The sequence below is a fragment of the Puma concolor genome, chromosome F2 (assembly GCF_028749965.1).
Source record: "Puma concolor isolate L17-30 chromosome F2, mPumCon1.1.hap2, whole genome shotgun sequence".
Lineage (NCBI taxonomy): Eukaryota > Metazoa > Chordata > Mammalia > Carnivora > Felidae > Puma > Puma concolor.
This window is the reverse complement of record NC_141684.1, coordinates 79,457,936-79,484,815: the sequence shown is the minus strand read 5'-3', so window position 1 is coordinate 79,484,815 and position 26,880 is coordinate 79,457,936. Positions and strand designations below refer to the sequence as shown.

General features: G+C 42.2%; 1 protein-coding gene and 1 long non-coding RNA gene across 5 annotated transcripts in view; both read right to left on the bottom strand.

The window, feature by feature from the left end:
- Positions 1 to 26,880, bottom strand: part of PCMTD1 (protein-L-isoaspartate (D-aspartate) O-methyltransferase domain containing 1) — a 69,167-nt gene that overhangs the window by 33,736 nt on the left and 8,551 nt on the right. The window contains exons 1-2 of one of the 4 annotated variants that reach the window (XM_086695292.1): positions 13,628 to 13,652; positions 4,195 to 4,625 (exon numbers count right to left, since the gene is read on the bottom strand). The exons of 2 other annotated variants lie outside the window; for them this stretch is intronic. In XM_086695292.1, the coding sequence (XP_086551418.1) occupies positions 4,195 to 4,501 (307 nt within the window). In that variant the 5' untranslated portion in view covers positions 4,502 to 4,625; positions 13,628 to 13,652. Of the gene's footprint in view, positions 1 to 4,194; positions 4,626 to 13,627; positions 13,653 to 26,880 lie in introns of those variants that run through there. One more of the 4 variants, XM_025922733.2, reaches the window with a different exon arrangement.
- On the bottom strand, positions 15,773 to 26,680 carry LOC147572138 (uncharacterized). The gene is made up of 2 exons (XR_015247052.1): positions 23,177 to 26,680; positions 15,773 to 22,951 (listed from the first exon to the last, which is right to left on the bottom strand). It is a non-coding gene; the product is annotated as an uncharacterized LOC147572138 (long non-coding RNA).

The window sequence follows — 26,880 nt, the reverse complement described above, 5'->3', positions numbered from 1 at the left end:
ACTATTACAAAAAGAAAACAAAACACCACACAAGCATCAGTAAGGAAGTGAAGAAACCAGAGCCTCGTACATTGTGGGAATAGAAAATGGTGCAGCCACTTTTCTAGAAAACACTTTGACAGTTTCCTTAAACGTTAAACAAATTTACCATAGAGCCCAGCAATTCCACTTCTAGGAATCCACTCAAGAGAAATGAAAACGGATGCCCAAAGATCTGCACCATGTGAATGTTCATGACAGTATCGATCCTAATAGCTAAAAAGTGGTAACCCAAATGTCCATTAAGTGGTGAATGGACAAATGTGGTATGCCCATGTAATAACATATTATTCAACCATAAAAGAGGAATGAGGTACTAATACATGCTACAGCCTTGAAAACATAAGGACAAGTGAAAAAAACATACACAAAAGACCATATGTTGTATAATTCTACCTATATGAAATGTACAGAAAAGACAATCTATAGAAACAATGTAGATGAATGGTTGCCAGGGGCTGGGGTGGGGACAGGAAGTGGATTCAACTGGGAATGGGGGATGTTTGGGGGGGACAGAAGTATTCTCAAATTGGACTATGATAATGTTTGCATAACTGCAAATTTACTAAAACTCATTGCACGCTTAAAATGGGGTAATGTAAATCATACCTCATTAAAGAGGGAAGTGGGCTAAAATGAAAGCTAATACTGGAGCATCTCAAGTCAAAGCAATCTCACGGCAGTTGAAGGAGGACCATTCAGTGTCCTCTGGTAAACAGAAAAAGAGTACAGAGACGTGACGGCAACACGTAGCCTAACTCGTCAGCAACTGGGCGATACAGTGTGGGCAGGAAGTTGCCTGTTCAGCACATAAGCTTGCCAACTGTTTTACCTTTAAGTAGTACTGTAAGCTGAGGTAGTGGCAAACACAGTATTGGAATGATTCTGGCAGTTTCTGCAGTCATTTCTATTAACTCAGGAACTAGGCAAGGAAAACAATAAGTTGGATGAACCCTGATACTTTAAGTTCCGTAAGAAAGCTATAACTTTTACATCGTGGGTTATGTAAGAAAATTGGAGGGAATACCTAAGCAAAAAGGATCGGAATGGAGAACCACCCCCACCTGAATTAGAAAGATCGTAAGATCGATTTGCCTTCATAGATCTGATAGTTATAACTCAACTCTGGGAAACTGAGGACTTGGGAGCCCTTTTCTTGCACCCTGCTTTTCAATGGGATTCCATAGGTATGAAAAAGACAGCACTGAGAGGAGGAATCAGTACTTGATTCTTTGTGTCAGTCTTTAGTTCTCAGAAGACTTAAGGAAAAGCCAGAGGAATAAGAATTTATCTTTAATATAAAATAAGTTGTCTAAATGAGGCACATTAGGAGTCGGAGTGATCCGTTCTCCAGGTCTGGAGCAAAAACACATTCCACTTATGAACAACTGCTTCAGCCACGAGAAATTTCCTGATATTAAGAAAACCTAACTTCCTCTCACTGAACAAAAGCTCTCGCAAGATTGGAGCCTACGTGCTACAGGTGTGCTTCTGGAGTGGCGGTGGAAATTCCTCAATGAGCATTTTTCTCGTCTGTATTTACCAAACCACAGGCACCGCGCTCTCCGGGCATCAGCCAGGATTCCTCCAGATCAAGCTCGGTGTGTCCTCGGAGGAGAACCACTGCCTATGGTGAGCACCTGTCACCCTCATCTTGTGACCGGGAGAGAAGCATGGCTTAGAGCCATGATGTTAGTTACTTAATAAGGACAGAGCTTCTGGTAATAAGGTCACTGTGAAGCAATGGACCCAAATCCGACTCACCATGCTCGGGTTAATGACAGGGCACGTAGAAGCAACTTTCTTTAGTTCCATCGTCCTGGCTTAAAGCACTCACAAAGCAAACCAAAAACGGAGAGGCAGGGGTAAAAAGATTAGGCTTCCTCAGAAGCTAGACCAATCCAAGGTTTATTAGCTGTAATCGCTGTTTTACAGACTCTGCTTTCTGCCTTTCCTTCTTTAGAGTGCTTTTATCTTCCTCACCAAAGGACTATTCCACATCAAAACACGAAGAACTTTATCTTGGCCTTCACTCTGTCAGACACAGATAAATCCTGGCATAATGTCCAGTAACCATCGTCATACATGGAGCCTTGTAACAGGAGGAAAACGTCTAGTGCACCGTGGATCACTTACACGGGGGTCTGTTTCTCCACACTGCGCTCTGGTATGGATGTAGACATCCAAGACACAATAAAGCTTGAGGTCAGCCTACAGATGCGTCTATCTGGCCACAGGAAATGAACCTCTTGGAGAGGAGACTGAGCAGAGTTCAAGAGGGCAATCTCACTGCTGGCAAGGTTGCTAACTAGTTATGACCCGCTTTCCCCCCAGCCCTTGCGCTACGACTGACCTCCGTCTGCAGGAGCCAGCTGACAGGGCTAGAGGAGTCGAAGAGAGGGTAACAGGCGCTCTGAAAGTGGCCAGACAGGCTGTGCGGCCTAGACTCCAGCCTAAAGCTGCCAGAGCTGGCCAAAAAACGCACGGTTTCAAAAAGGCAACTCCCGTTTCTTGAAAGCTGTCCGTACTCCCTCGACCAATTTCCTTTCATTTGGACACAGTCTCAAACCCTAGAGACCGGGCCTTTTTCAAAAGGTAATCGATGTCTGGGGTCCCCAACCTGCTGAGAAGTTCCTGTCTCAGGAAGGGCAGGAATACCAATTTTAAATGTAAGCTGCTAAACTTCTTTGTTGGTAAAAATTAATAATTTGCCACCATTTTTTAACATACCATCCCGTATCAAAAACATACTCATCAGTTGTGGGATGAAACAGAATGTTTTATCTATTGGATTGTATCATGTATCACGAACTGACTCAGTTGTTTTTTTGTGAGCTGGACTGCAGGTTCCAGGACTAGGAGAGAAAGGAAGGAGCCAGTCAGTGTGTAAGAAAGGAGAATTTCAGGCCCGAAAATGCCTTTAAAGTCATTTAATGGGACTACATAATTGGCTGCCCAAACTAGGACAGTTCAGGAAAGAAAAGGACATTATAAACACTGATGCAAGGACGACAGGGATAAACTAGGACTGTCCCACACCCTGAGACACAGACTCCCCCTACGAGAGTATACTCATTTCTCTGTTCAAAATCCTTCAATGGTTCTCCATCACTTCAGAATGAATTTTAAATCACCGTCTCATCACTACAACTTGAGCACATGCCTCAACGATAGCATGTATCACACTGGATGAAAACTGCTGATGTTCAAGTCTCTCCACTCTCATCAGTCTGTGAACTCCAGGGCAAGAGTCCACATGACGGGCCTTGGTGTTCTACCTCAATGTTTGTCACGTAGCAGCACTTGGTAAAAATAATGGTGTTTCCATCAACATCATGTCTCACAGCATATTTTCCTCCATCCATGCTTTTTCAACCCACATTCTGTCTTTCCCAGGTGTCACTTCACAGCCATGTGACTTGAGGCAAGTCAGTCAACCTCTCTGTGCCTCAGTTTACTCACCTTTATACGCAGGATCCTAATGGTACGTACATCACAGGATAATTAGGATCATTAAATGAGGTACTCTACGTAAAGTGCTTTCACCACCACCCAGCCAGCTTCCCAAAGGCAGAGATCTGTTCCTTTGGATCACTGCTATATACTTACACCACGAACAATGCCTGACGGAACAGACAGCATGTCCTCCGCAAGCCTACTGACATGTACTTTCTTTCTCCAATCCCTTCCTTTGCCTCACCAGTGCCATGTATATACTCTACACCCCCTCTACACCCACTCCTGTGTCTCGATCAGAAACCTGGCACCCTTCCCTTTAAAATGGGACACAGAGGACCACGAAACTCTACGCCAGCCGCCAATCACAGCCCTTCACCTGAAATAGATTACACGAGACTCCTGAGCTCTCTGCCTACCAGCTGTCCAACACTGAACACAGACGATGACCGGGGGCTGAAAAACACTTCCGAGGACTTCTTCAGTCTCGGATGAAATGCACACGCTGCCTCTCAGGGTCAGGGCTGAGAGGAAGAAAAGACTGCTACTGCCTTGTGTTTCCACACTCAAGTAAGGAGGAGAACTACTCTATTGAGTATATACATTCAAAGGTATACAAATACAAAACCCTGGAAATCATAAACAGTTATACAAACTCAGCTTACTTTTTAAAATAAAATTTCACAAAAATAAAATTACCTAAAATTAAGCCCACCATTGTACTTAAATATCCGGTTCCACTTCCCAGGTTAAGAAAAGACAATCCTGGTTGAAGTTTCAACGCTTCCATAACTTCAGAATAAATGCAAGGTGCTGACAAGTGTATGTTGCCATGCTTCCAGGCTAAGTCTTTGTACGCATTGTCTCGGTAGCCTTCCAAATAGTAATCTCCGCGATCAATCGCTCTGAAGGCTTGCTCCACTCTTTCAGTGCGGATATACTGAGCTTCTTTTAAGTTATCAATTAAGTCATCATTATCTTCCCCAGCACTCACAGCTCCTCCCATGATAGTATTCAAATCAAATCATAAATTTTAAAATGTAATAAAATTAGCAGAAATGGCTTCCAATAATGGAGTGTGGTTTGCTTTCCCTTTAATATTGCACTTGATTTCCAAAAATAAATTAATCCTGAAAGGGAAGAATAAAAATAAACAGGTTTAAATTAATGCTCAAAGGAAAGTAATTCCAGTTTAGTAAATATATAATAGTCATCATAACTACCATTTTTCAAGGATATATTTTGTTCCAGACATAGGGTTAAGTTCCTCAAGATTATTATCTATTCATATAACAACCACAAAAGGTAGCTTAAGTTCGATCTCTTCTGTACCTGTGGCATATCTTGGACACTGAAGAGTTAAGTCACCTCACACTGAAAGGCCAAATATGGTAGCCATTAGTCACAGGTGGCTATTTAGACCTAAATTAAGTAAAATTAAATACGATGTAAAAATCAGTCAGGCACCCCAGCCACACTTCAAGTGCTTAACAGCTACGTGCGGCCAGTAGCTGCCACACTGAACAGAGCTGTTCTAGAAAGCGACAATTCTGGGACACAGTTCCAGGTCTTTCCGACTCCAGAAACCATGCTCTTAATCATTAAGGCAGGCAGCCTTCGGAGTATGGTGAGTCTAGTTTAACATGCGTGAATTACTTCACTGACTTAAAACTTCCTAAATTTAAAAATCCACTACCACCTAAATGCTAAAAATCTTAAGTGCACCACATAAATTCAAAATGTTAACACAAAGCAACATAATTACCCAAACACTGAATACAAAAACAAAACAAAACAAACCCACTTTAAAACAAACTCCCACATGTTTAAAATACACACACCCACACACAAACATATGTGTGTTCAAGTGTTTTATTTGGTAAACCCTGTGGTGATAAATAAGGAGACCACAAATTTTATTAAAAACTTTAATAGCATAAGCACCAGAACATGTTACACACAGGTACAATAAACTTCAACTAAAAATTTCAGCATCTTCAAATGAAAACATAAGTGCAACTTGATAAACTAAGAATTTTAACACATCATCATGATACACAATTTAATCTTTGATTCAACTACGGTTAATAAATGAATTTCACGTAACAACTGATTTCTGAATTAATAAGTCATGGGAGGGAAAGTGAGAAATGAAATGCCCATAGCCAAAAACGAAAGAGTTTTGACAGCCGGTCCTGGCAGGGCTGTACCCTCACTCTTGACTTTTGAGTACAGGAGCAACTGAGAACTCGGGCTTCCTCAGGGCTCTCAGACTTCTGTCACTGAACTGTCCCAATAGTCCAGGGACAGCTTCCTCACCAGGCCCTGTCCCCACTGTCTGTCTGTGTCCTCTTTTGTCTTTTCCTGTGATCTCCTTAAACTCTCTGAGCAGAGGAAATACTGTGAACTCATGTCACACTACTTAACTTACGGAAACTCACTTCAACCAGTGACTTGGCTGGCTCCAATGCCCCCACAACCCCAAAGAGAAGTAACTGGAAAAACACACGGGCTTACAGAACCATCCTCAATGAGTCGACTTGGCAGCACACTGGTGCAGCTGGAGACGTCAACGTGCTCTTCCTTCCACAGGTCTTAGTTTGGGCATCCCTTTCTAACCCAAGCATCTTAACTCGCTGAGCAAAATTCTAGCAATTAGAGATTTGTTTCGTTTTGTTTTTCACGACACGGCCTCTAGGCGTAGGCGAACTTTTCAGCTGGTACTCAGAGCGAATGCCTTCCCCCGGGATGGAAGAAAAAGTGGCTATGCTCATCAGTCCCAGCGTGGCACCTATCGCAGGACTTCATGAAGCCTAATTCTGACTCTGAAGACATTTGATGGCTCTCCTCGAAGTGCTGTATTTTACTAGTTTGAAAAACTATTCCCCTTCCCTTTGCTTCCAGGGCTAAGGAGGGACCCAATCCATCTCAGGTCCTTCTGGACTCTGACCTGCCCCAACTTATCACAGCAAACAAACAAATGTTGACTTCACTACACAGAAGTGCTCACTCGTGGTGAGAAAGGCAGGAGGAAGAATCAAACCAGTAAGAACTGTTCCCATTTGCTGACCGACCCTGTACCGTACTCAGTGTTTTCGTTAAAACACATGGTCTCCTTAAAAGCTACGCTAAGCCTATGAGGAAGGCAATCCCTTGCCCACTTTCAAGTAGAAACAATCTGTAAAGGCCGGCTGGGACACTGCAATGCATGTGACTGCTGCTACAGGAGCCCAAAGGAAAGTGGATCCAGGAACCCAGGAGAGCTTTCTCAAGAAGGCACAGACTGGGTAACACAGTTAAAGGACTAAGGGAATCAAAGGCTGAGGAAATGGCTATTAAAGCGACAGAGTAGATGACCCTTTTAAGAAACTACATGCAGCTGGGTACTTCCAATCACCTTAAAACCTTTATCCCGTCGGCCAGTGATTTTTTTTTTTTTTTAAGCCTGGATCCTTTTGAGAATCCGATCATACTTTGGTCCTTCTCATTGACAAATGAATGAAGGAAAAGTTTTACGCAGCTTCAGAAGGAGCCTGAGTTCCTGCAAACCCATGAGCTGAATCTAATTTAAGAACATCTACTTGATGCAGCAGAGTCAGCCACAGGTATTAACAAGGAAGGGAGATTAACAAGGGCAGGAGAATCCCACTTCCATTTCAGAGAGGGCAGTGTAATCTGTGTTTCTGATCTACTGCAACAGCCCGGAGAGCAGGTACCTGGAAAGTTGGGAAACACATCGCCTTGTCAAGAAGCAGCAGCGCAAGACCTGAACCAGACTTCCAGGACACTCTGGTCTGATGGGAAAGAAACACATCTGGACACAAAGCTGCAGCGTATCCAGGAGGGAGGTGATCAGGAAAGGTTCTCTGGAATAAGAGGAGCAATCACCGCAATGCATCATGTTTCCTTAAACAATATGTAAGGTAAGGATGTGCAGATGGCAGTCATGGTGGTCTGCATGTTCATGCTTTGAAGTGACAGCAAGGTACAAGCTTATGCACATTACAGAGACACCTTAGCAACTCACGAAAACTTTCAGCAAAAAGCTGAAGTTACAGAGGACCTGCTTCTAAGGTAGATGCTGTCACAGTTACTTCAAGTGGTCTGGGGAAGCTGTGAATGCAGATGAAAAAAAACGATAAGACACTGTCCCTGAATTAAAACAACATACAAATTAAGGCTATATCCAGGTTCAGATTTTAAAATTCTGATGAAAATATACATATGAAAATAAAATTATATCCATAAGCAAACTGTCTTCTAGGGCCTAAATTTCAAAACGAAGATGAACCCTGGGTTTTAAGGCTGGGAAAAACTGAAGGACTGTGATGCCAGGTGCAAATCCCAGTAGATTTAGCTATGCTAGAAATCTTACGAGGATTGCTATTATCTTTGTCAGTAACCTGGTTATACAGTTGCACAGGTTTTCAGTGGTATGCCCTAAGGCTATTTCTCGCACATGTCCCGCTGTTTTGTGAAACATTAGTAGGTGTTTTCAGATGTTATAGAAAAACCCAGTACTTGACCTCAGGCCCTTGAAGGATCTTAGGAAATGTGAGGGACCACAGATCAGTCTGGAGAAGACACGGCATGCCAAACTGCAAAATGGGATAAGCAGAGCCGTGCGAGGACATTACGGAGCACTCAGCCCAGACGCGGGGACGCAATAAAAGGACAGGAAGATTTTCCTAAAGGTGGAAGACCGGGTAAGCAAGAAGGCAGAAGGAAGGAAAAGTATTCAAAACATGTGGAAAAGACGAGGAGACAAGAGGCCATGCGTCTGCCCCCGGTAAGGCCCTACAAATAATAGCGCAGAGCTGAAGCGCAGGACTAGAAGCAGTGCTTGGTGAGGCAAGAAGACTAAGAGCCATGAAAAAGGAAGCTTGCAGGCCACACACACACACACACACACACCCACAGCGCTTGGACTTCCTCCCGCAGACAATGGAGCCAGCAAAGGCTTTTGAGATGAGAGACATATTGTATGACTAATTTTAAAACAAGATGTAAAGGAAAAACCAAAACTGTAAAAGAAAGAGAACATAATTACAATTCGTTGTTTGGTCTGGGGAAGACAATGTTTATACAGTCAGAATAGCGAAAACACAGTGGCTGATTTAATGTGAGTAGTCGCTGGGGCGCCTGGGTGGCTCAGTCCGTTAAGCATCCGACTTCAGCTCAGATCATGATCTCACGGTTCCTGAGTTCAAGCCCCACGTCGGGCTCCGTGCTGGCAGCTCGGAGCCTGGAGCCTGCCTCAGATTCTGTGTCTCCCCCTCTGCCCCTCTCCTGCTCACTCCCTCTCTCTCAAAAATGAATAAAAACATTAAAAAAAAAAATTTAACGCGAATAGTCATTTAAGCACACTAGGAAGGATGAGAGGGAAGAGGTGAAGAGATAAAGAGGGATATGGGAGCTAACACCTCATCTGTGATTCCGGAAGCTAAACGCTGTCTAAATATTTAAGAAGAAGAGCAAAAGAATGATCTTAGTTAGCAATGTGGAGGTAACTTCCTTACCATGAAAGAGCTGAACACATTAAGTTCCCTGTGGAGTGTGAGTCTCCAGGTAGAAACGAGTGAAGCCATGAACTGCCAGGCTTTGTCTTCAAGGGATCACTTGACTTTCTAAATTGTTCACATGCATTATTTGAACAAAACTGACAAGTAAAGCTGAATATAAAGGGTGTGTGTGTGTGTGTGTGTGTGTGTATTAGACCAGATGAATCTAAAGACACATAGAAAATAATTTCTGAAGGAATAAAAATACACTTAATAAAATAGTTTATGGTAGAAAAATCAAAGAACAAAAAAGAGATTATTAACAATTTATACCACAGAGCTTCAAAGGTAAGTCATTTTATCATACAGTTCCTAAAAGTGGGTGGAAAATGATTATAAATTAAGTCACATTTCCATAATGTTGACAGATTCAATTATAAAAATATGTGCATTTGCATAAAATTTGAAAACCAAGTAAAATAAAAATGATTCATAACCCTAATATTTAAAGAGCCACTGTTAATATTCACTTTCTAAGCACATATATGCTTTCTTATTAACAAAATTAGTAATATTATTATTTCAAACTTTTGCCAAATAGGTCTTAAGCATTTTCAAGTCATCAAAAATTCTTCCAAAATCCAGGTGTGCAATCCCACTGCATGGAGGCACCAAAATATAATCAGTCCCCTCCCTGACTGCTGGGCAGTGTATTTTGGATTACACCAACTGTGTATGTGAAGAGTTAGTAAGTTAAAATCTGTAATGAATATTGTGATAATTCAATAATAATTTCCTAACTTGAAATACACTTCATTTTTTATGAGTAAAGCAAACACTATTAAAAAACCATTGCAGCATTAAGTCACAGAAGTGTTTGTCGTTTGTTAATTCTGAGATAATTCCACCTAATCATGGAAAAGTGCCAAATGCAAGCCAAGAGACTAAGGTCTAGCCTTGGTCCCACTGATAAACTTTGCTGTATGGCTCTGGGCAGCTCTCCAAAACATCATTTCCTCACCTGTGAAATGAAGAGGCTAAATTCTAGGATTCCTAAGGTTCCCCAGAGCTCTAATTTCCCTGCCATTTTGGCATCAAACCCGCATTTGAGGACAGCTGAGTTCTAGTTGTGCAGGAATGTCTGTCCATGCCTGGGCACCTCTGTGACTTTGATCACATTTTTTTGGTGCCCCACTCCTGCCATTCTCTCCAAACATGGAAAAGAAAGAAATGGGAATGTTCAAGTCCTGCCTTAAACAATAAAAGCAAACTAAGGAATCGAAGAAAAAGAAAAGGCCAAGGCAGAATAGAGAAATGCCAGAAAAGAAGACTGGACAGCTTATGCAGTTAGATCTTTTGAAAACGAAGTCATCATATCAACTCACGGAACACAATTTCGCTCCTTGGCACTTTCTTTCTAGTATGCGTGCTGGGGTTCGGGGGAACACAACAGGGTGCGTACATTCACACGAGCTCACCTGAGATGATTTGTAAGGTGTTCCCAAAAGTTGCTTGCCAGTCTTTCAAAATAAGGGATGTGGTTTCAAGGTATTTGGTTTAGGGGAAGATCTACAGAAGGCCCAGTTCAATATTACGGTGTCTTTCAGGCCCCTTAGGGATGTTTTACGGAAGGTTAAAAACAAGTCAAAGGAGGCGGGCGGCAAACAGATGGCGGACAGATGTCGCAGCGCTGGGGAACAGTGAACGCTGACTCACGCTCTTTCCCTCCTAGCGACCAGGGGCAGGCAGCCAGGTGCTGCTCGCTGCTCCGTTCTCTGCAAAGGTGAGGACAGGGCTCACCCGCTTTGGGGGAAAGAAGATTAGTCATCCAAAGGACAACACGCTATTTGAGGGCATGAGCAGAGGGTCGTTCTTCCTCACGCCTCAAAGATCAGAGGAGCCATGCACGAAGCCTGTTTTGAGTGTGCAAAGACACGGGGCGGGGGCGGGGTTCTCAGTGATGGCAAACAGATCTGATGAGATATAAATACAGAACAACAAAAGAAAGAAAAGGGAAGGACAGACTAATGAAGGGGTTCAGAACAAGTCTCCCTGAGATGTACCACTTTGGCATGTGGACCATTTTGAGCTGAAGGCAATCAAGACCCAGCAGCCTAAAGCAAAACTGTTACCTCTCTTTAAACTACCTAAAGGAGTTTAGCTAAGGAGGTGGGCCCAGAAAGAAAGCTATTACCAAGGCCATTTTTTTTTTCTTGAGCCATCTGCAGAGTAGGACGAATATCTGCTCTTACCATCCCGTGAACCTCCCTATGACCTCCCAGACCCCTATCCCACTTCGTAGCTCTCGATGGATGGATGGCATGTAAACCTCAACTGCCCAGCTTCTCCTTGGGTCTGTCTTTGTGGGGCTCCCATACAATTCAAATTTTCTCCCATCAATCTTATATTAATTTGATTATCAGAGAAGCCAAAGAACCTAGAAGAGCAGAAGGAAAATATTTTCCTCCAATATTAAAGATTCACTACTCATGCGCCCAAAGCTACCTGGAGAACATCCAGGTAAGTCTATATCCAATGATAAATACACATCTTAATTTTTTTTTTTATTAGTGATAACATACACAAGCAATTTCCTATGTCTCTATTACATACAGGCTCTGGGCTCTATTTCTTCACCAAAACTCTATGAGGAAGTGCTAACTTCATTTTATAATGAGACCAAAGCTCAGAGCTTATGAGTAGCTGAGCCACAACTCAAATCCAGTTTGGCAAGCCATAAAACCCTTCTGAAACAGAACAATTTGCAAAGAGGCTCCTGGCTCATAATTCAAAAGTAAACTTTTCATCCCCTTAGCTAAGAAGATTCAGATCTCCCTCCCTCTCTCCAATTTCCTTTTTCCTCCCCTCTAGTACTCTGGGTTCCAAAAGAAGAATGGGATGGTGGAAATAAAGCATCTGATGTCATGTACTGACTATGCAGCCTCAGGCAAAAGTCTAACCTGTGATCTTCAGTTGCCCTTGTCTATAAAATGGGAAAAATATTAACTGCATCATAAATTTGTAAAGAGTGCACTGCGCATAAGACTTCTAACGTACACATGTCCAATAAATAATTCACTTTCTTTCACATCTAGGACAAAAAAGACACGTTCAAAACGTTCATTTTTAAACACAAAGGACCGAAAAGGGGAAACAAAAAAGTAAGTGTCAGTTTTGAAATCTAGTGACGTTATCACTTAGTGACCTCCTGAAGACAGAAGTACAGGGTGAAAATGTAAATCCTAAAGAAAAGCCAAGTTACAGTGTATGCAGAAGGGAAAGGAATAATACAGCCCTTCGCATGTAAACTGATTGAGAGGGGTTAATGTAAAAACAAAAAAACCAAAACCACAAAAAAACAAAAACCAATGCAGTGACTTCTGTCATGCTCTGGGCCAGAAACTAGGCCACGAGGCCCACATCAGGACCAGCTGCCCTCTGTGCTCACTTACACGGGCTCAGGAAGCAGGCAGGTACCGAGACTCTCTTTGGTAACTTACTAGCTAACTTCCACCTGTGCTAATTTTCTCTAATGGAGCATTTGTTCCATAAATCAGCAAAAAGTAGCTGTCTCGTATAGTTTTCTTTTGTTCAACACATCTTTTCTATCCAAATTGTAAACTCAATAGTAAAGATCAAATAAAACAAAGATAAAATAAATATTTAAAATATTCATCACAGTTGTAAAGGTGTTAGCGAGCATTTAATAAATAACAAACATAATACACTGTAAGAGCAACTTCGAGCTTTTTACTTCAGGAAATAATTTCAAATTTGAACATACCTAACAACTACCAGCAAAGTGAAACTGTATTTTTCCTTTAAATTCTCTTGAACTCTGGAATCTTCATCTGTATCAGACGGCTGATAAGCCTCTCAAGATAATTCAAGATTGTCGTCTCCTCCCCAACCCTTCAATTCACTACTACACATAGTCTCAAGTAACAAAATAAAGTTGTGTTTAGAAGCAACCAGGTTCTATATTTTGATATTTATCAAGTTGCAAGGTGCCTATATTCACAGACGTAGACTTTTCAGTTATATTCTCAATTCTATTCCAGTCTTGCTTCCTATGCCTTTTTCTTCCCTCTACCTCCCCCCTCATTCTTTTAACTTTCCTATTCTCCTTTGCTGGGGGCAGTGAAGACCAGCGCAAACTCAAACAAGACTGGAAAAAACAGTAGGAGGCGGCTTTACGTGAGTTCAAGGTATGGGATATAAGGTGAGAGAGGAATATAAAACATTTTTAAAGGACAAGATGAGACAACTCAAGCTGAAATCTTATCATTTTGAAAATTACAGGATTTCATGTACCTCCAAAGTCTCCTCCGCTCCACTCTAAGATCTGAATATATGACCTCTTAAAACCTCTGTGAGCACACCATTAGACATGTGTATCCCTAAACACCACACCAGTATACTCCAAATGCCCTCGATATGCAGTCCCACGTATCTCTGAACTACCAAAATCCTCAGAGAATTACTGCCTCAAAATTTAGGATTACTGCTTAACATCTTCAATTTTTCAAGAAACATTAAGTGTTGTACTAACCAACCTTAATACTTAAAAAAAAAAATTCCTTACAGAAGCTACGGCCCAGAAAAACTTTTCAAACAGAAGAGTTATTTACCTCCTGTAGCTCAGGGAAAGTCTGAAGCAGAATACTGAACTGACACTGGGCTTTCTGGTCTGCTGAACGATGCTCTTAGGACGTCATGAGATCAATAGGGAAGCAGGAGAGAAAAGCATATACATCGTCAGCTCCTCTTCGGTCAGTCTTTTAAAGTTGGGCTTCTTTTATTTGAAACATTTTGAGTTCACAAAAAACAATATTCAAATAAAAATAAAAGAATATCCCCAAAGCAAAATTCCACAATTTGGGAGTTCAGATGATCGGCATCTGTTCCCATCACAAACCAAGACATGAACTCACACCAGAGATATTCTTCCTGCATATCACACTGTGGAATGCAAAGACTGGCCTTGTCACACCATACAATTTTGAGCCAATTGTTATCTTTCCTGGCTTTAGTTTTTTCACCTGGAAGATACTGCTACTAAATCAAATTTTCTCGATGGCACCTGTAACAACTCTAAAACTGTCTAAGCATATTTGCTACACAAAAATAAAAAATGTAAACAGATTAACTATAAAGTTTTTTGGCCTTATAAAATGGTATCTTTCCAGAGTCCACCATGACCATTTTATCTATGGACAGGCAGTGAAAGCTACATAGAACAAAATACCTCGTTATACATCATTTTAATTTGCAGCGCTTCTATACCAACTCATACAATTTCATTAACTACTCCAGGATATTTACACAGGACAGGTGGTATTACCTGCACTACCCATGTGAAGAAAACCGATTGAGAACAATTTGTTCTAGATTTTCCATATAAGACATATTTCAGTCTTATTCATAGATCTAATGTCATGCATTACCACTAATATTCACATTATCAGAAATAAAACAGCAAATGTAGGTCTGAGACCCTTTGACAAATACACACACACACACAAACACACACACACACACACACCACATTTGATACTATACCTTCATTTCATTTATTGGGACAAATAACTCTATCCCTGTTTTTACTCATGACCCAGAGAAAGTTACGGAAGTTCTCAAACTGTAATCATAAGATCATCACCACAATGCTACAAGCTCTAAAGGAAGTGGTCACCTTAAATGATTAATCTTGTACCAACAGAACTCATTTGGAGAAAACTGTCCAAACTGAACCACCAAAACGCTTGTGAAAGCTTATTAAACTATAGTTCAGTACCTCCCGCCAGGCTTCACTTAAACAACTTCTTCACCACTGGTCCAGCAAGTTGAGCAGGACACAGGCACACTGAGGACAGAAAGTCAAAGAATGGCTTCAGTTCAGTAGACAATCTCTTTTCATGGAAATTAGTCTCTTAAATGGTTATTTTCATTAAAAAAAATGTTTAAAAATTACTTTCAATTTGGCCACAATAAACTGACACAACTGAAAGCTTTTAACAATGTAAGGAATTATTTCATACTAATTAGATTGGGCTTCAAACTGTAAACAGCAAACTGCGTACTCGTAACTGAGAATGCTTATTAATAGTACACTTTAAAATACTAAATGCTGTCGCTCTCCATAAAAAATTGCTCAAACCTACTAGTACTGCCTTCCATTTCGATATTCTAAGTTTTGCACAAAAGACTTCCATTTGGTGATTTCCTCATTCAATTAACAAAACTGGGCGCCTACTTACGCCTCAGGAACTATGGCAGTTATGCAGGACTAAGAGACCAAACTCCAGAAACTAAAGTCAAATTAGAGAGCTTTCTTATAAGGTAAGAGTTACAGAAAGCTTGCTTCATTTCATGGATAAAGAACTGAGCCCCAGCAGCTGCCTTGTCCAAGATCACACAAGTCATTGGGGCACCTGGGTGGCTCAGCGGGTTAAGCATCCTACTTCGGCTCAGGTCATGATCTCCCGGTTCGTGAGTTCCAGCCCCATGTCGGGCTCTGTACTGGCAGCTCAGAACCTGGAGCCTGCTTCGGATTCTGTGTCTCCCTTTCTCTCTGCCCCTCTCCCACTCATGTTCTGTCTCTCTCTCTCTCACAAACAAACATTAGAAAAAAAATTTTTAACTTAGAAAAAAAAAATCACACAAGTCAGAAACCCAAGTTTTTGCAAGTCATTATATACTAATCTTAGATAACAGAAAATCTATTCAAACATTAGTATAAAGCCAAAAAGGCTGAATTTACTCCTTTGTTTAGATTTTTTTTTTTAAGTTTATTTATTTTGATGGGGAGGGCCACCAGAGAGAGAATTCCTAGCAGGCTCTGCACTGTCAGGGCTTGAAGTCATGAATGGTGAGATCATGACCTGAGCCGAAATCAGCAGTCGGACGCTTAACCGACAGATCCACCTAGGCATGCCAAGATTTCTTAAAATTAAGTGAGCAGAATGCTTCTTTTTTAAAAATTCAGAAAATTTCCTTACATTCAGTATTTAATTACTGATAGCAAGCAATATTACTGAAACCTGACTTTATGACAATTTGTTGGAGATTGTAAGGAAAAAAAAATGCCCGAAATGAAACTACTACAGAAAACAATGTATTAAGTATATCTAGACTGAATCCACACGGGTTATAGTGGTGAGTTAGAACATTAACACAATGTAAAATTTTGGTCTGAATTCAACAGGATTTATACCAATAGGAATGTAACATTTTTACTCATTTGCTACCCTTAAAAAGATTATTTGTAGAATGAATATTAATGTATCAAACTATAATAATTTCATATCAAGTCGTAGCTTCATTACAAGTGATATTCTAACAGAATGTGCTGTTGTCAACATAAATAAAAATTATACTTAAAGATCATATAACACAGTGTAGGTTCTAGACTGGAACCCTAATTCTGTAACTTCTAGCTATGTGATCTCAGGAACATCATTCACCTCTCAAGGCCTTAGCTGCTACATGATAAAAACAATATTGGTAACGATAATTACCTCACAGGATTAGCACGAGAAGTATCTGAGATAATGTATGTAAACTGCCTACAACAGTCCCTGTCACACAGCAAGTACTCAATCCGTTACTGGTTTCTATTAACACAGGCTTACTTCATCCCCTCACAAAAGACCATGGTCCCATTTCAAGAAACATTTATCAAATGCATAAAAATCTATATATAAGATCTATAAAATACTTTGGATTTTAGGTGTCAATTTTCACCAAGATCTCAGTAGCTGGACGATGTTTCTGAGGGAAACCAAAGCATGGAATGACTGGAGAAAGACACTGCGAATATACCTTGCGATGCTGGACAGAATTGAAGGAATCATCAGTATGAGCTCGTTAACTTGACTCGGACAACTACACACACACACACACGTATAAAACAGAAAGCTACAGAAAACACACATACGTACTTTCCCTTTGTTTATGAATGCCTAAAAGATAAACAGTGATTCAAAATAAACCCAAACTCTGGTTGCAAAAGGTGGAGGAAAACATGTTTTGCATTTTTCTCTACCTCACCTTCCCATCTATTGACAGCAGTCTCCCATTCCCCCACTCCCACCGGAAGACACTCGAGTGTCCACTCTTCCATCGGTAGCAGGAGCCCTGGAATCTCTGCTGCGGTCTCCGCGCTCCGGCTCTCACAAGTAACTGAGCGTCTTCAACAACCACTCGAGCCCCAAAGTTCAACTCCAAGCACCTACTCCCGCCCGCTATCCAACCCCCGGATCCGTATTTTATTCTACAACCACATCTGACGTCTAGTTTGCCCATTCTTTCTCTACCACCACACTCATGGTCACTAGTGCAAAGATCATCCATCAAAGACCTGAGGGCCTCAGTAAATACCTGAGGACCTGCAGGCCTTAGTTTCCGTTAACAACTACTGAACTCTGTGCCTGTCAGAGCAAAAGCAGCCACAAACGACACGTAAATCAAAGTATGGCTGTGTTCCGAATTTTTTTATTTATGAACACTGCAACTTAAATTATAACACATATTTACAGATACATTTATATATCATTTATATAATTCTCACTTAGTCTTAAATTTTTTTTCCAACTTTTTAAAACGTGAACACCATTCTTAGTTTGCAGGCTATTCACAAACAGGCAGTGGGCCAGGTTTGGGCCATGCACCATAATCTGCTGACACCTATCAGTATCACTTTCTTCCCAAACCAAACATGTCCGATAAACATGGCTTCGCTCCATTACTTTCCGTTATTTCAACCCCTTGTTCTAACTTTCTGCCTCACTCCTCTTGTAAACGCCGGACTTTGCATCAATCCAGTATCTCTCTTCTGTGGAGTGTTTTATACCGTGGAGTGTTACAGAAGAAAAAAAAAATCCACCACTTGGATCGGTACCACTAAAGATTTCCGTTCTTCAATCTCAACTGGATTTTCAATAGCACCTAGCAATACCTCTGGTCTTCAGTCGCTCCCATCCTCCACAGCAAACTCACTACCACTGCCACCGTCCCCTCAAGATGAATCTCCCTAACAAAGGTGATACTTGTCTGTCTTCCACAAACAAGGTCATGAGACAAAAGCCTCAACTTTCCCAGACTGTCACCTGAACCCCATACCACCGGACAACAGTATTATTACAAATACACCTGCATCTGTACACACATCCACAAGCAGAGTATTCGACCTTTGTTCTGAAATTCCATAGGCCTGATTTTGTCCATTATTAGAATTTAAGTACCTTACTAAATAAGTACTACATTTATTAGATGCCTAGCACTCAACCAAGTGCTTTACAATGATCTCTCAATCTAGGAGGAACCCCTCCTCCTAGAAATCTCCTCTAAGCCCACCTCCAGAACACTCAGGGGCCTATCAGTCAGCTAAGGCTACCATAACAAAATACCACAGGCTGGTATTAAACAACACAAATTATCTTACAGTTCTATAAGCTAGAAATCCAAGATCAGGGTGTCAGCATGGTCAGCTTCTGGTGAGAACTCTCTTACATGGCCTTTCCCTGCTGTGTGGTCAGAGAACCAACACTGACATCTCCTCTTATAAAGACGCTATTCCTACAGGATCAGAGCCTGACCCTTTTGTACTCACCTTAATTACTTCCTCAGAGGCCTCATTTCCAAATACACCTACACTCTACACTCGGGGTTAGGGCTTCGACATTAAAATTTTTCAGGGACACAAACACTGGGGCCACAACAGTGCATTTCTTCAGTGCTCTCAAACACCCGTGACTATACCTGAAACACTGCTCCACAAAGTTATTTCATTTCTCACCCACTTGACTGTAGGACTGTTTTTCTTCAAGAGAAAGCTCCACATGCTACTCACCAATTCCTATCACTTACCAGAGAGGCTATCGTGGAAGCAAACAGTAAGTGACGAAAGAGACTAAATGAATGAATAAAATAACTTCGGCATGATATTCATTTAATGAAAATGGAAGGGTGAGACCAATATTTGAGTTACACAGACCTCTCAGGTTGTTTCTGCCTTTGAGACTGACGCACCTTATAACAAAGAAGATAATTCAAGACCACCCCCAGTGATCAATTTTGTTTAGTTTCCCAGTAAAAAGATATGGGAAGAAGAGCAGAGATATCTGAGTGCTAGACAAGTTATACCCTCCACTGCACTATTACTCTGGTCTGCTTTGGGGCATACTTCATCGCAGAAGAGAAAAAGCTTACAGAGCTTAAAATTTAGTTGGCGATACTACAGTTACAAAAAAAAAAAAAAAAGGCAAAATGAATGTTTCAGGAGTTCAAAACGAAAGCAAGTTAACAAGGAATGTAATAGCCAGAAACAGGCAAATGTGTGCTACCAAAAATATGTAAAAAATTATTGTAAACAGGGGCACCTGGGTGGCTCAGTCAGTTAAGCAGCTGACTTCGGCTCAGGTCATGACCTTAAGATTCACGAGTTCGAGCCTGGCATTGGGCTCAATGCTGACAGCTCAGAGCCTGAAGCCTGCTTCGGATTCTGTGTCTCCCTCTCTCTCTCTCTCTCTCTCAAAAAAAAATAAACATTAAAAAAATGTAAAAAAAAAATATTGTAAACATACAAATAATCTTCAACAATGTAATGATACTACATTAACCTGGGAGCAGAGATACCACAGTAGAGATTCCAGAGTCCTTAATAAAGGTGGAAAGAGTTGAGGACACTTTAATGCCCTCAGGATGGGAAGTGAGGAGATTACTGTCACTAGGAAAAAATAGACACAAAGAGACAAAAACACAGTGGGGGAGGAGGGCGCAGGCAGGGGACTTCAACAAATGTTCTTCTGAATTATTAATGCAATGTGAAACCACAATAAATTTCATAAAAGAAGGAATACTTTAGTTTTGCAAATACTGTAAATACAAAGAGTTACACAAAGGTTGGTAATTAAAATGTGTTCAGAAAGGCAACCTGAAAGCAACTGGGGCATATGGGTACCGCATTTTCTAAATCATTCACTTTTACAAGACCTTTTGGGCATCTTCCTTACAGCGAGGTACTGCGGCAGTCACAATAAAAGGAGAATAAAATGAGTCAAAAACGAACTACAGGTTTCCTGGGCTATCCCAGAGTGTCCCTGAGAAAACTTTCTCAACCCAAAGGGGCCTGAGGCAAAGGTATTCTCCCCACCCCCTAAGTCTTTCCAAGGCCACTTTGCTTTAAGAAAGACCTACATTAGTAAGGTAATGGCTCTTTTCATAAAAGTGAAAATTCTCTTCCAATTTCCTTCAGTTAGTGAAAACAGCTACTAAGGCAGGTCTTTTGTAAAAGCCAAGCGGTACAATGTGGACTTTCATAAAAGGGGGGATACCTATGTATTGCTGACACCTGAAATCTCATTCTAGAATTTAAAGTCTGTAATCCATGACAGCAGGGGCATAATTCATACAGTTTTCTGTGCATATAAACCCAGATAAGATACGGCACTTTGATATCCGTGAAAAGCAAGTCAAGAAAAATAAACTGTAAAGAAGAAAACTCCTGAAAGTATCAAGTTCACCCAGTCACGCACAGGACAAAACTACTTGCTCAAGGCCACTGTGACCGAATTCAAGGCTCCAAGTTTCTTTCCAGTACATCATACAACAAGAGCTCAAAAAGTGACGCCTTTTCTGAGATAACAAGCCTTTATCTGGTTTTAAAACAACAAAACCCCCACAGCGTTAAAGTAAGCCAGGGAAGAAGCGTGAAGTCCTTCCTTACGGTGTAGACCGAGCTAATTTTTGAGTCAGGGTAGTAAAAAGAGAGAAGCAGCGCTCAAATATTTGGCCCAGGGACTAGGACTGCTTTTTGATACTTAAACGTGAGAGAATACAGGCAAATGAGAAAGAGTCAAGACCAGCTGGCTGGGAACAACATGTAAACATAGGAACCGGCCTTTATGCCAAAAGGTGTCTGCCATCGGTTCAGCTGGGAGAAAGGCTTAGAATGGCGCAGGGAGGAAAGGCGACGGAGAGAGGCTTTAAGAGCAGCAGCAGCCAATTGCCCTGATTCCACCAGAGAGAGATGAGGTGCACGTCAAAAATCTCCTGGGGCGCCTGGGTGGCTCAGTCCCTCAAGTATCTGACTCTTGATCTCAGCTCAGGTCTTGATCGCAGGGTTCTGAGTTCAAGCCCCACACTGGGCTCCACAGTGGACATGAAGCCTACTTAAAAAAATTAAAAAAAAAGAATATTCTACTTCCAGAGAGTAAAATCATGGTTACCAGGGGGGTAAAACTGATGGGGTGTGAGAGTACAAACATGCAGCGAGCAGTTAATAAGTTACAGGGATCTAATGCCCAGCGTAATGAATACAGACAATACTGAACTGTAATTACGTCATGCGATAAATATAAGCTACAGAGGCAGGTTGCCCGGGTGGCTCAGTCGCCTGAGCGCCAACTTTGGATCAGGTCATGATCTCACAGCTGGTGGGTGTGAGCCCCGAGTCGGGCCCTGTGCTGACAGCTCAGAGCCTGGAGCCTGCTTCAGATCCTGTGTCTGCCTCTCTCTTTGCCCCTCCCCTGCTCATGCTCTATCTCTCAAAAAAAAAAAAAAAAAAAAAAAACCACAGTAAAAGAAAAATATTGCTACAAAGGCAACCATAAGATATGAATGTATCACAGTGACACATCACACATATTAAATTTATAGTGTCATATGTCAAATTCATTCAATTGAAAATAGAGAAAAATTCTATTTCCTGCATCAATTCCTACTGACGGGCAATGTCTGGCTGGAGCACGAGTGGATGGTGCCGGACACTGCACGAAAAAAGGGCTTTGCTTCTAGGTCCGGTGCACTGTTCGGCAGGCTTCTGCGGTGCTTGCGGGTTAACAGCCAGTGGCTTCCGCCAGCGCCCTCCCCTGGGTGGTTGGTCGAAGACAGCCTCTGGGAAAACACCTCTCTGTGAACATCTTTCGCTTGTACCCGGAAAGCAGATTTCTATAAAATCCATTAAGGAGGCACCAGAGCAACTTCTCTGCCACCCAATGAGCCACACGCTCTCTCAACGAAGTCTGGATCTCAGCCCTGGGTGGGCCTCTTCCTTGGGTGCTTAAATATGGCCCTTAGGGGCAGAGGCGAATCCTTCTATTTCCATATTCTTTAGAGCTCTCTTTCTGCTGACCAGTCAATTCTGTTAATGTTTCTCTACACTTCTCTACATTGAACTTTCCCTGTTCGTATCACCCTGTGTGGTTTCTCCGGCCTGTTTGGACTAGACTGATACAATGCTGACAACCATGGAGACTACAGTCAGGTCAGTGAGGCAATGGAGAACAAGCAGACAGGCAATAAAATGAACTGACAATACAACAGCCTGAAACTTTGCAGCCAGACATCCACGGTCCCTTGCATGTGACTTAAATTGCTATCTCCCGCAAACATTCTTGGTTGTTTTTTTAACTTCCAACTCTCTGAGTTTTAGTTTCACGGCAAAATGTTAAACACCTGTCACCAGCTTTTCCGTGCTGCAAGAGCTGTCCCTCCTGATCCCAGAGGAACGTCAGAGAGCCAAGTGACTAAGAGCACTGAGGGCAGCTGCCAATTCCGCCATCTTACACTCCTGCCCAGGAAATCCATCGTGGTCAAAATTTTAGATGGGAGGATGGCTTAGTGGCTGCATCTGGGAGTCAGCTTAAACATGAGCTCGTTAAATGCAGCACGTGACCTTTCTGGTGCCCATTTCCCCCCTATAGATTTCAATGATTATTAGCACACTTGGAAAAGGACAAAATCAACCACTGAAAAACTCATTCAATTTCATGTATGCATGTTAGGTAAGCCAAAAATAGAAACCCACAGAGAAATAAAGGAGCAGGTTAACAGCAAAGCCAAATTCTTGAAACAAACGCCAGGGATAAGCAATGGTAAAGGTTACTTCTTCTTGTAAGTGGCGTTTCAAAAGGAAAGAAAAGAGCATCAAAAAATATTTCTTGCAGGGGCACCTGGGTGGCGCAGTCGGTTAAGCGTCCGACTTCAGCCAGGTCACGATCTCGCGGTCCGTGAGTTCGAGCCCCGCGTCAGGCTCTGGGCTGATGGCTCAGAGCCTGGAGCCTGTTTCCGATTCTGTGTCTCCCTCTCTCTCTGCCCCTCCCCCGTTCATGCTCTGTCTCTCTCTGTCCCAAAAATAAATAAACGTTGAAAAAAAAAAAAATTTCTTGGAATAAAACAGTCCCAGAGTTGGAAAACCGTAGAGGGAAAACTAAAGATATAAGCAGGCACTAAAGAATTCAACAGATTTGTCGTATCACTCATTTAGCAGAAAACAATTTTGGAAGAAATCAACAGTAAATGACACTAAATAAGCCACGCACACTGTGCTGTGCTAAAACGCACTGACCAGCAAAGAAGAGGTAATTGCCAGAAAGACAGCCTTACGTTTCTATAGGGCATTTGTTTTATTTTAAGGAGTGCTGGGTTGGGACGTACTTGTGTTTTCGAGGAACAAAAATACTTTCAAAAACAGTAATTGGTAAGAATCTGTCTTATCCCACTACCTTACTCTAATCTCTCCAAACATGTTTTACAGCTGGCAAGCCTAGGGTAGAAATTTGTGTATTTACAGTGAATGCGCAGGGATAGTCTTTCCTTTCCACTGAGAACAAAGCACATGTACAACTTCTTCAAGTACAAGACTCTTGCCTCCCAACTGGAAAGACTCCACATAGCAAACTGACAAGGATCCCAGACTCTCGTCTGCCAGAAAAACAATGTCATGGCTGTTGATTTTGCTTCTGCCTTTCTCCAACATAACTGCCTCAGGGATTCTAGGGCAGGTACGGATTTCTCCTTTCTGCTACCCTGCTGACTCAATCAAAATCCTCCTCTTTAGCACAAATTTCACAGTGCATCTAATAAGTTTCCAGATTAATTTCACGGGGGATGGGGTTCCTGCCACCACTCCAAATTGTGTGTGAACCCAAAACCTTCTAGTCCCTCACCTCTCAAACTAGCAATTTTTTCAATTACTCATACTCCTCTTTAGTCAGAACGCTATTCTATCATTATCCTTATTAATGTTAGCTGGAGTACTGAAACTAACTTCCAGTTGGTCTTCATGCCTGTGGTTCTCCCAACTTCACTAGCGTCCTGCACACCATTCTGACCCACTTGCCAGTATGGCAACTTTATCATTAAAGAAAAGAAGCAGCTCCAGAAATTCAGAGGTGCCTCCAGGAAGCTGCAAAAATGAGAGGAAATCCACTTGGCAGGGGCTCGAGGCCACCACCATTTAAACCCACTAGCACTGGGACGCCCGGGTGGCTGAGCCAGCCAAGCTTCCAACTCCTGATTTCTGCTCTGGTCGTGACCTCACGGAATAGAGCCCCACGTGAAGCTCCGTGCTGGGAGCGGAGCCTGCTTAAGATTCTCTCTCTCCCTCTCCCTCCACCCCTCCCTGTAGCGCTCACTCCTTTCAGTGCTCTCAAAAAACGACACACAAAAGAACAAAATCCCAGTAGCACTAGTTTTATCAGTTTTATGAGGGTCATCTTCGTGTTTTCTTGGGGGAAGGGACTGCTTAGCAGTCATTTCCCTAAGAGAGCAAATGCTCTCTACGTACCTACCTTACTTTCCTACCATTGCCCTAACACACCACCGCAAACATCAGTGACTTAAATCCACACAACTTCACTACGTGACAGTTCTAGGGGTCAACAGTCTGACACCGGTCTCGCGGGGCTAAGATGATGGTGTCAGCAGGGCTGGATTCCTTTCCGGAAGCTTTAAGAGGGTTTGTTCTCTTGCATTTCGAGGGTCTAATATCCACCTACTTCTTTGGCTCACGACCCTTTGCTGAATCTTGAAAAGCCAGCAACATCAGGCGGAGTCCTCCTCGCTCCGCCTGCTGTCCTCACTTCCCACCAGGAACCTTGTGGTTACGCCAAGCCCATCAGGAAAATCCAGCGTAGTCTTCCTAACTCAAAGGTCAGGGGATTGGCAACTTTAATTTCCCTTTGCCATAGAAAGTAACATATTCAGATTCCAGAAATTAAAACATGAACCTCTTTGGGGGGGGGGGGCGGGGGAAGGACATTACTTGTCTACTACATACACTCCCCAGATTTTATTTACCCTCTATCTCCAGCAGAATACTGCTCCACAGGGAATCAAACGAACCCAACTTAAATGTGTAATATGTAACCCAAGTCCACTGTCACCTATCTTATTCCCCACCCCCCCCCCGGAGATACAGGAAAGGAAATAAGAGATCGCAAGAATAATCAGTGCAAAGACACATGCTCGTATCCCTGGACAGAACTTGGAATTCATTTTCTCTTTTTTTTTTAACACTTACTTTTGAGAGAGAGAGAGAGAGAGACAGAGTGCAAGCAGCGGAGGGTCAGAGGGAGACACAGAATCTGAAGCGGGCTCCAGGCTATGAGCTGTCAGCACAGAGCCTGACGTAGGGCTAGAATGCACCACGGACCGCGAGACCATGACCTGAGCCAAAGCCAGATGCTTATAACCGGCGAGCCACCCAGGCGCCCCATGGAATTCATTTTCTCTTAATGCATGGTCACAAATCCTCCAACTGAATCAACAATAACTACACCACAGACTAATTTTTAGTAAAAGAACCTCATAGAGACCCTGAAATTCAATTTGAAGTACCAACTGGAAAAACTGCAAAAAATAAAACCATCAACTGTTTGGTCTGGTTATTATTAAGCCACGTAATCATTTTTCTCTTAGAAAATCTATGCCTAATCCTAACCCTTGAACACAGCACTACAAAAAACTTGCAGTGTTCCTAATACTTACACCACTGGGAAAAAGTGTGCCTAAATATAAGCTCAAGCTTAAAAACCTCTTAGGGCACAGTACTGCTTAATTCCTGACCTTACTTTTAGAATTATGGAGAGCTACTATGCAGATTCACTGAGCGCTTACAAAAATTCAGTTCAGCATGAGTAAGACCCTGTACAACATATACATCTTTTCTTAGCTGTTGGTACCTGCCAAGATTTGTAGCAGATTCAAAACTGTCATATTTTAACGGAGTACTGGGCGCCTGGGTGGCTCAGTCAGTTAAGAGTCCAACTCTTGATTTCGGCTCAGGTCATGATCTTGCAGTTCGTGAGCCCAGGTTCAGGCTCTGTGCTGGGTGTGGGTCCTGCTCGGGATTTTCGCTCTCCCTCTCTCTGTGCCCCTCCCCCACTCTCTCTCTTAGGCACACGCTCTGTGTCTCAAAGTAAGTATTTTATTTTAATTTCTAATGTTTATTTATTTTTGAGAGAGACAGAGACAGAATGCGAGTGGGTTGGGGCAGAGAGAGAGGGAGGCACAGAATCTGAAGCAGGCTCCAGGGCTCCGAGCTGTCAGCACAGAGCCTGACATGGGGCTCAAACTCACGAGCTGTGAGATCATGACCTGAGCCGAAGTCGGATGCTCAACGGACTGAGCCACCCAGGCGCCCCTCAAAGTAAGTTATTTTAAAAAGAACAAGAAGTTCACCAAGTTGGCGTATACTTAATTTTAAAAAACCAAGGGGTCGCCTTGGGTGGCTCAGTTGGTTAGGTGGCCAACTCTTGATTTCAGCTCAGGTCATGATCTCACAGTTTGTGGGTTCGAGCCCCGCTTCTGGCTCTGCGCTCACTGCGCGGAGCCTGCTTCGGATCCTGTCTCCCTCTTTCTTGCCCTCTCCTGCTAGCGCTTTCTCTCTCTCTCTCAAAAATAAATAAACGTTGAAAAAATTTTAAAAATAAAAATAAACAAATAATTTATTTTTTTTTTACTGTAGTATGATTCCAGATTGACCTCAAGAGGGAGCAGCATCCTTTTAGAAATAGACTGCCTGCAGGTAAATGTTTTCTGTGTCTCACTAAAAACGAATGGAAAGACACACTAGACAAAAAATATGGAGACATTCAGG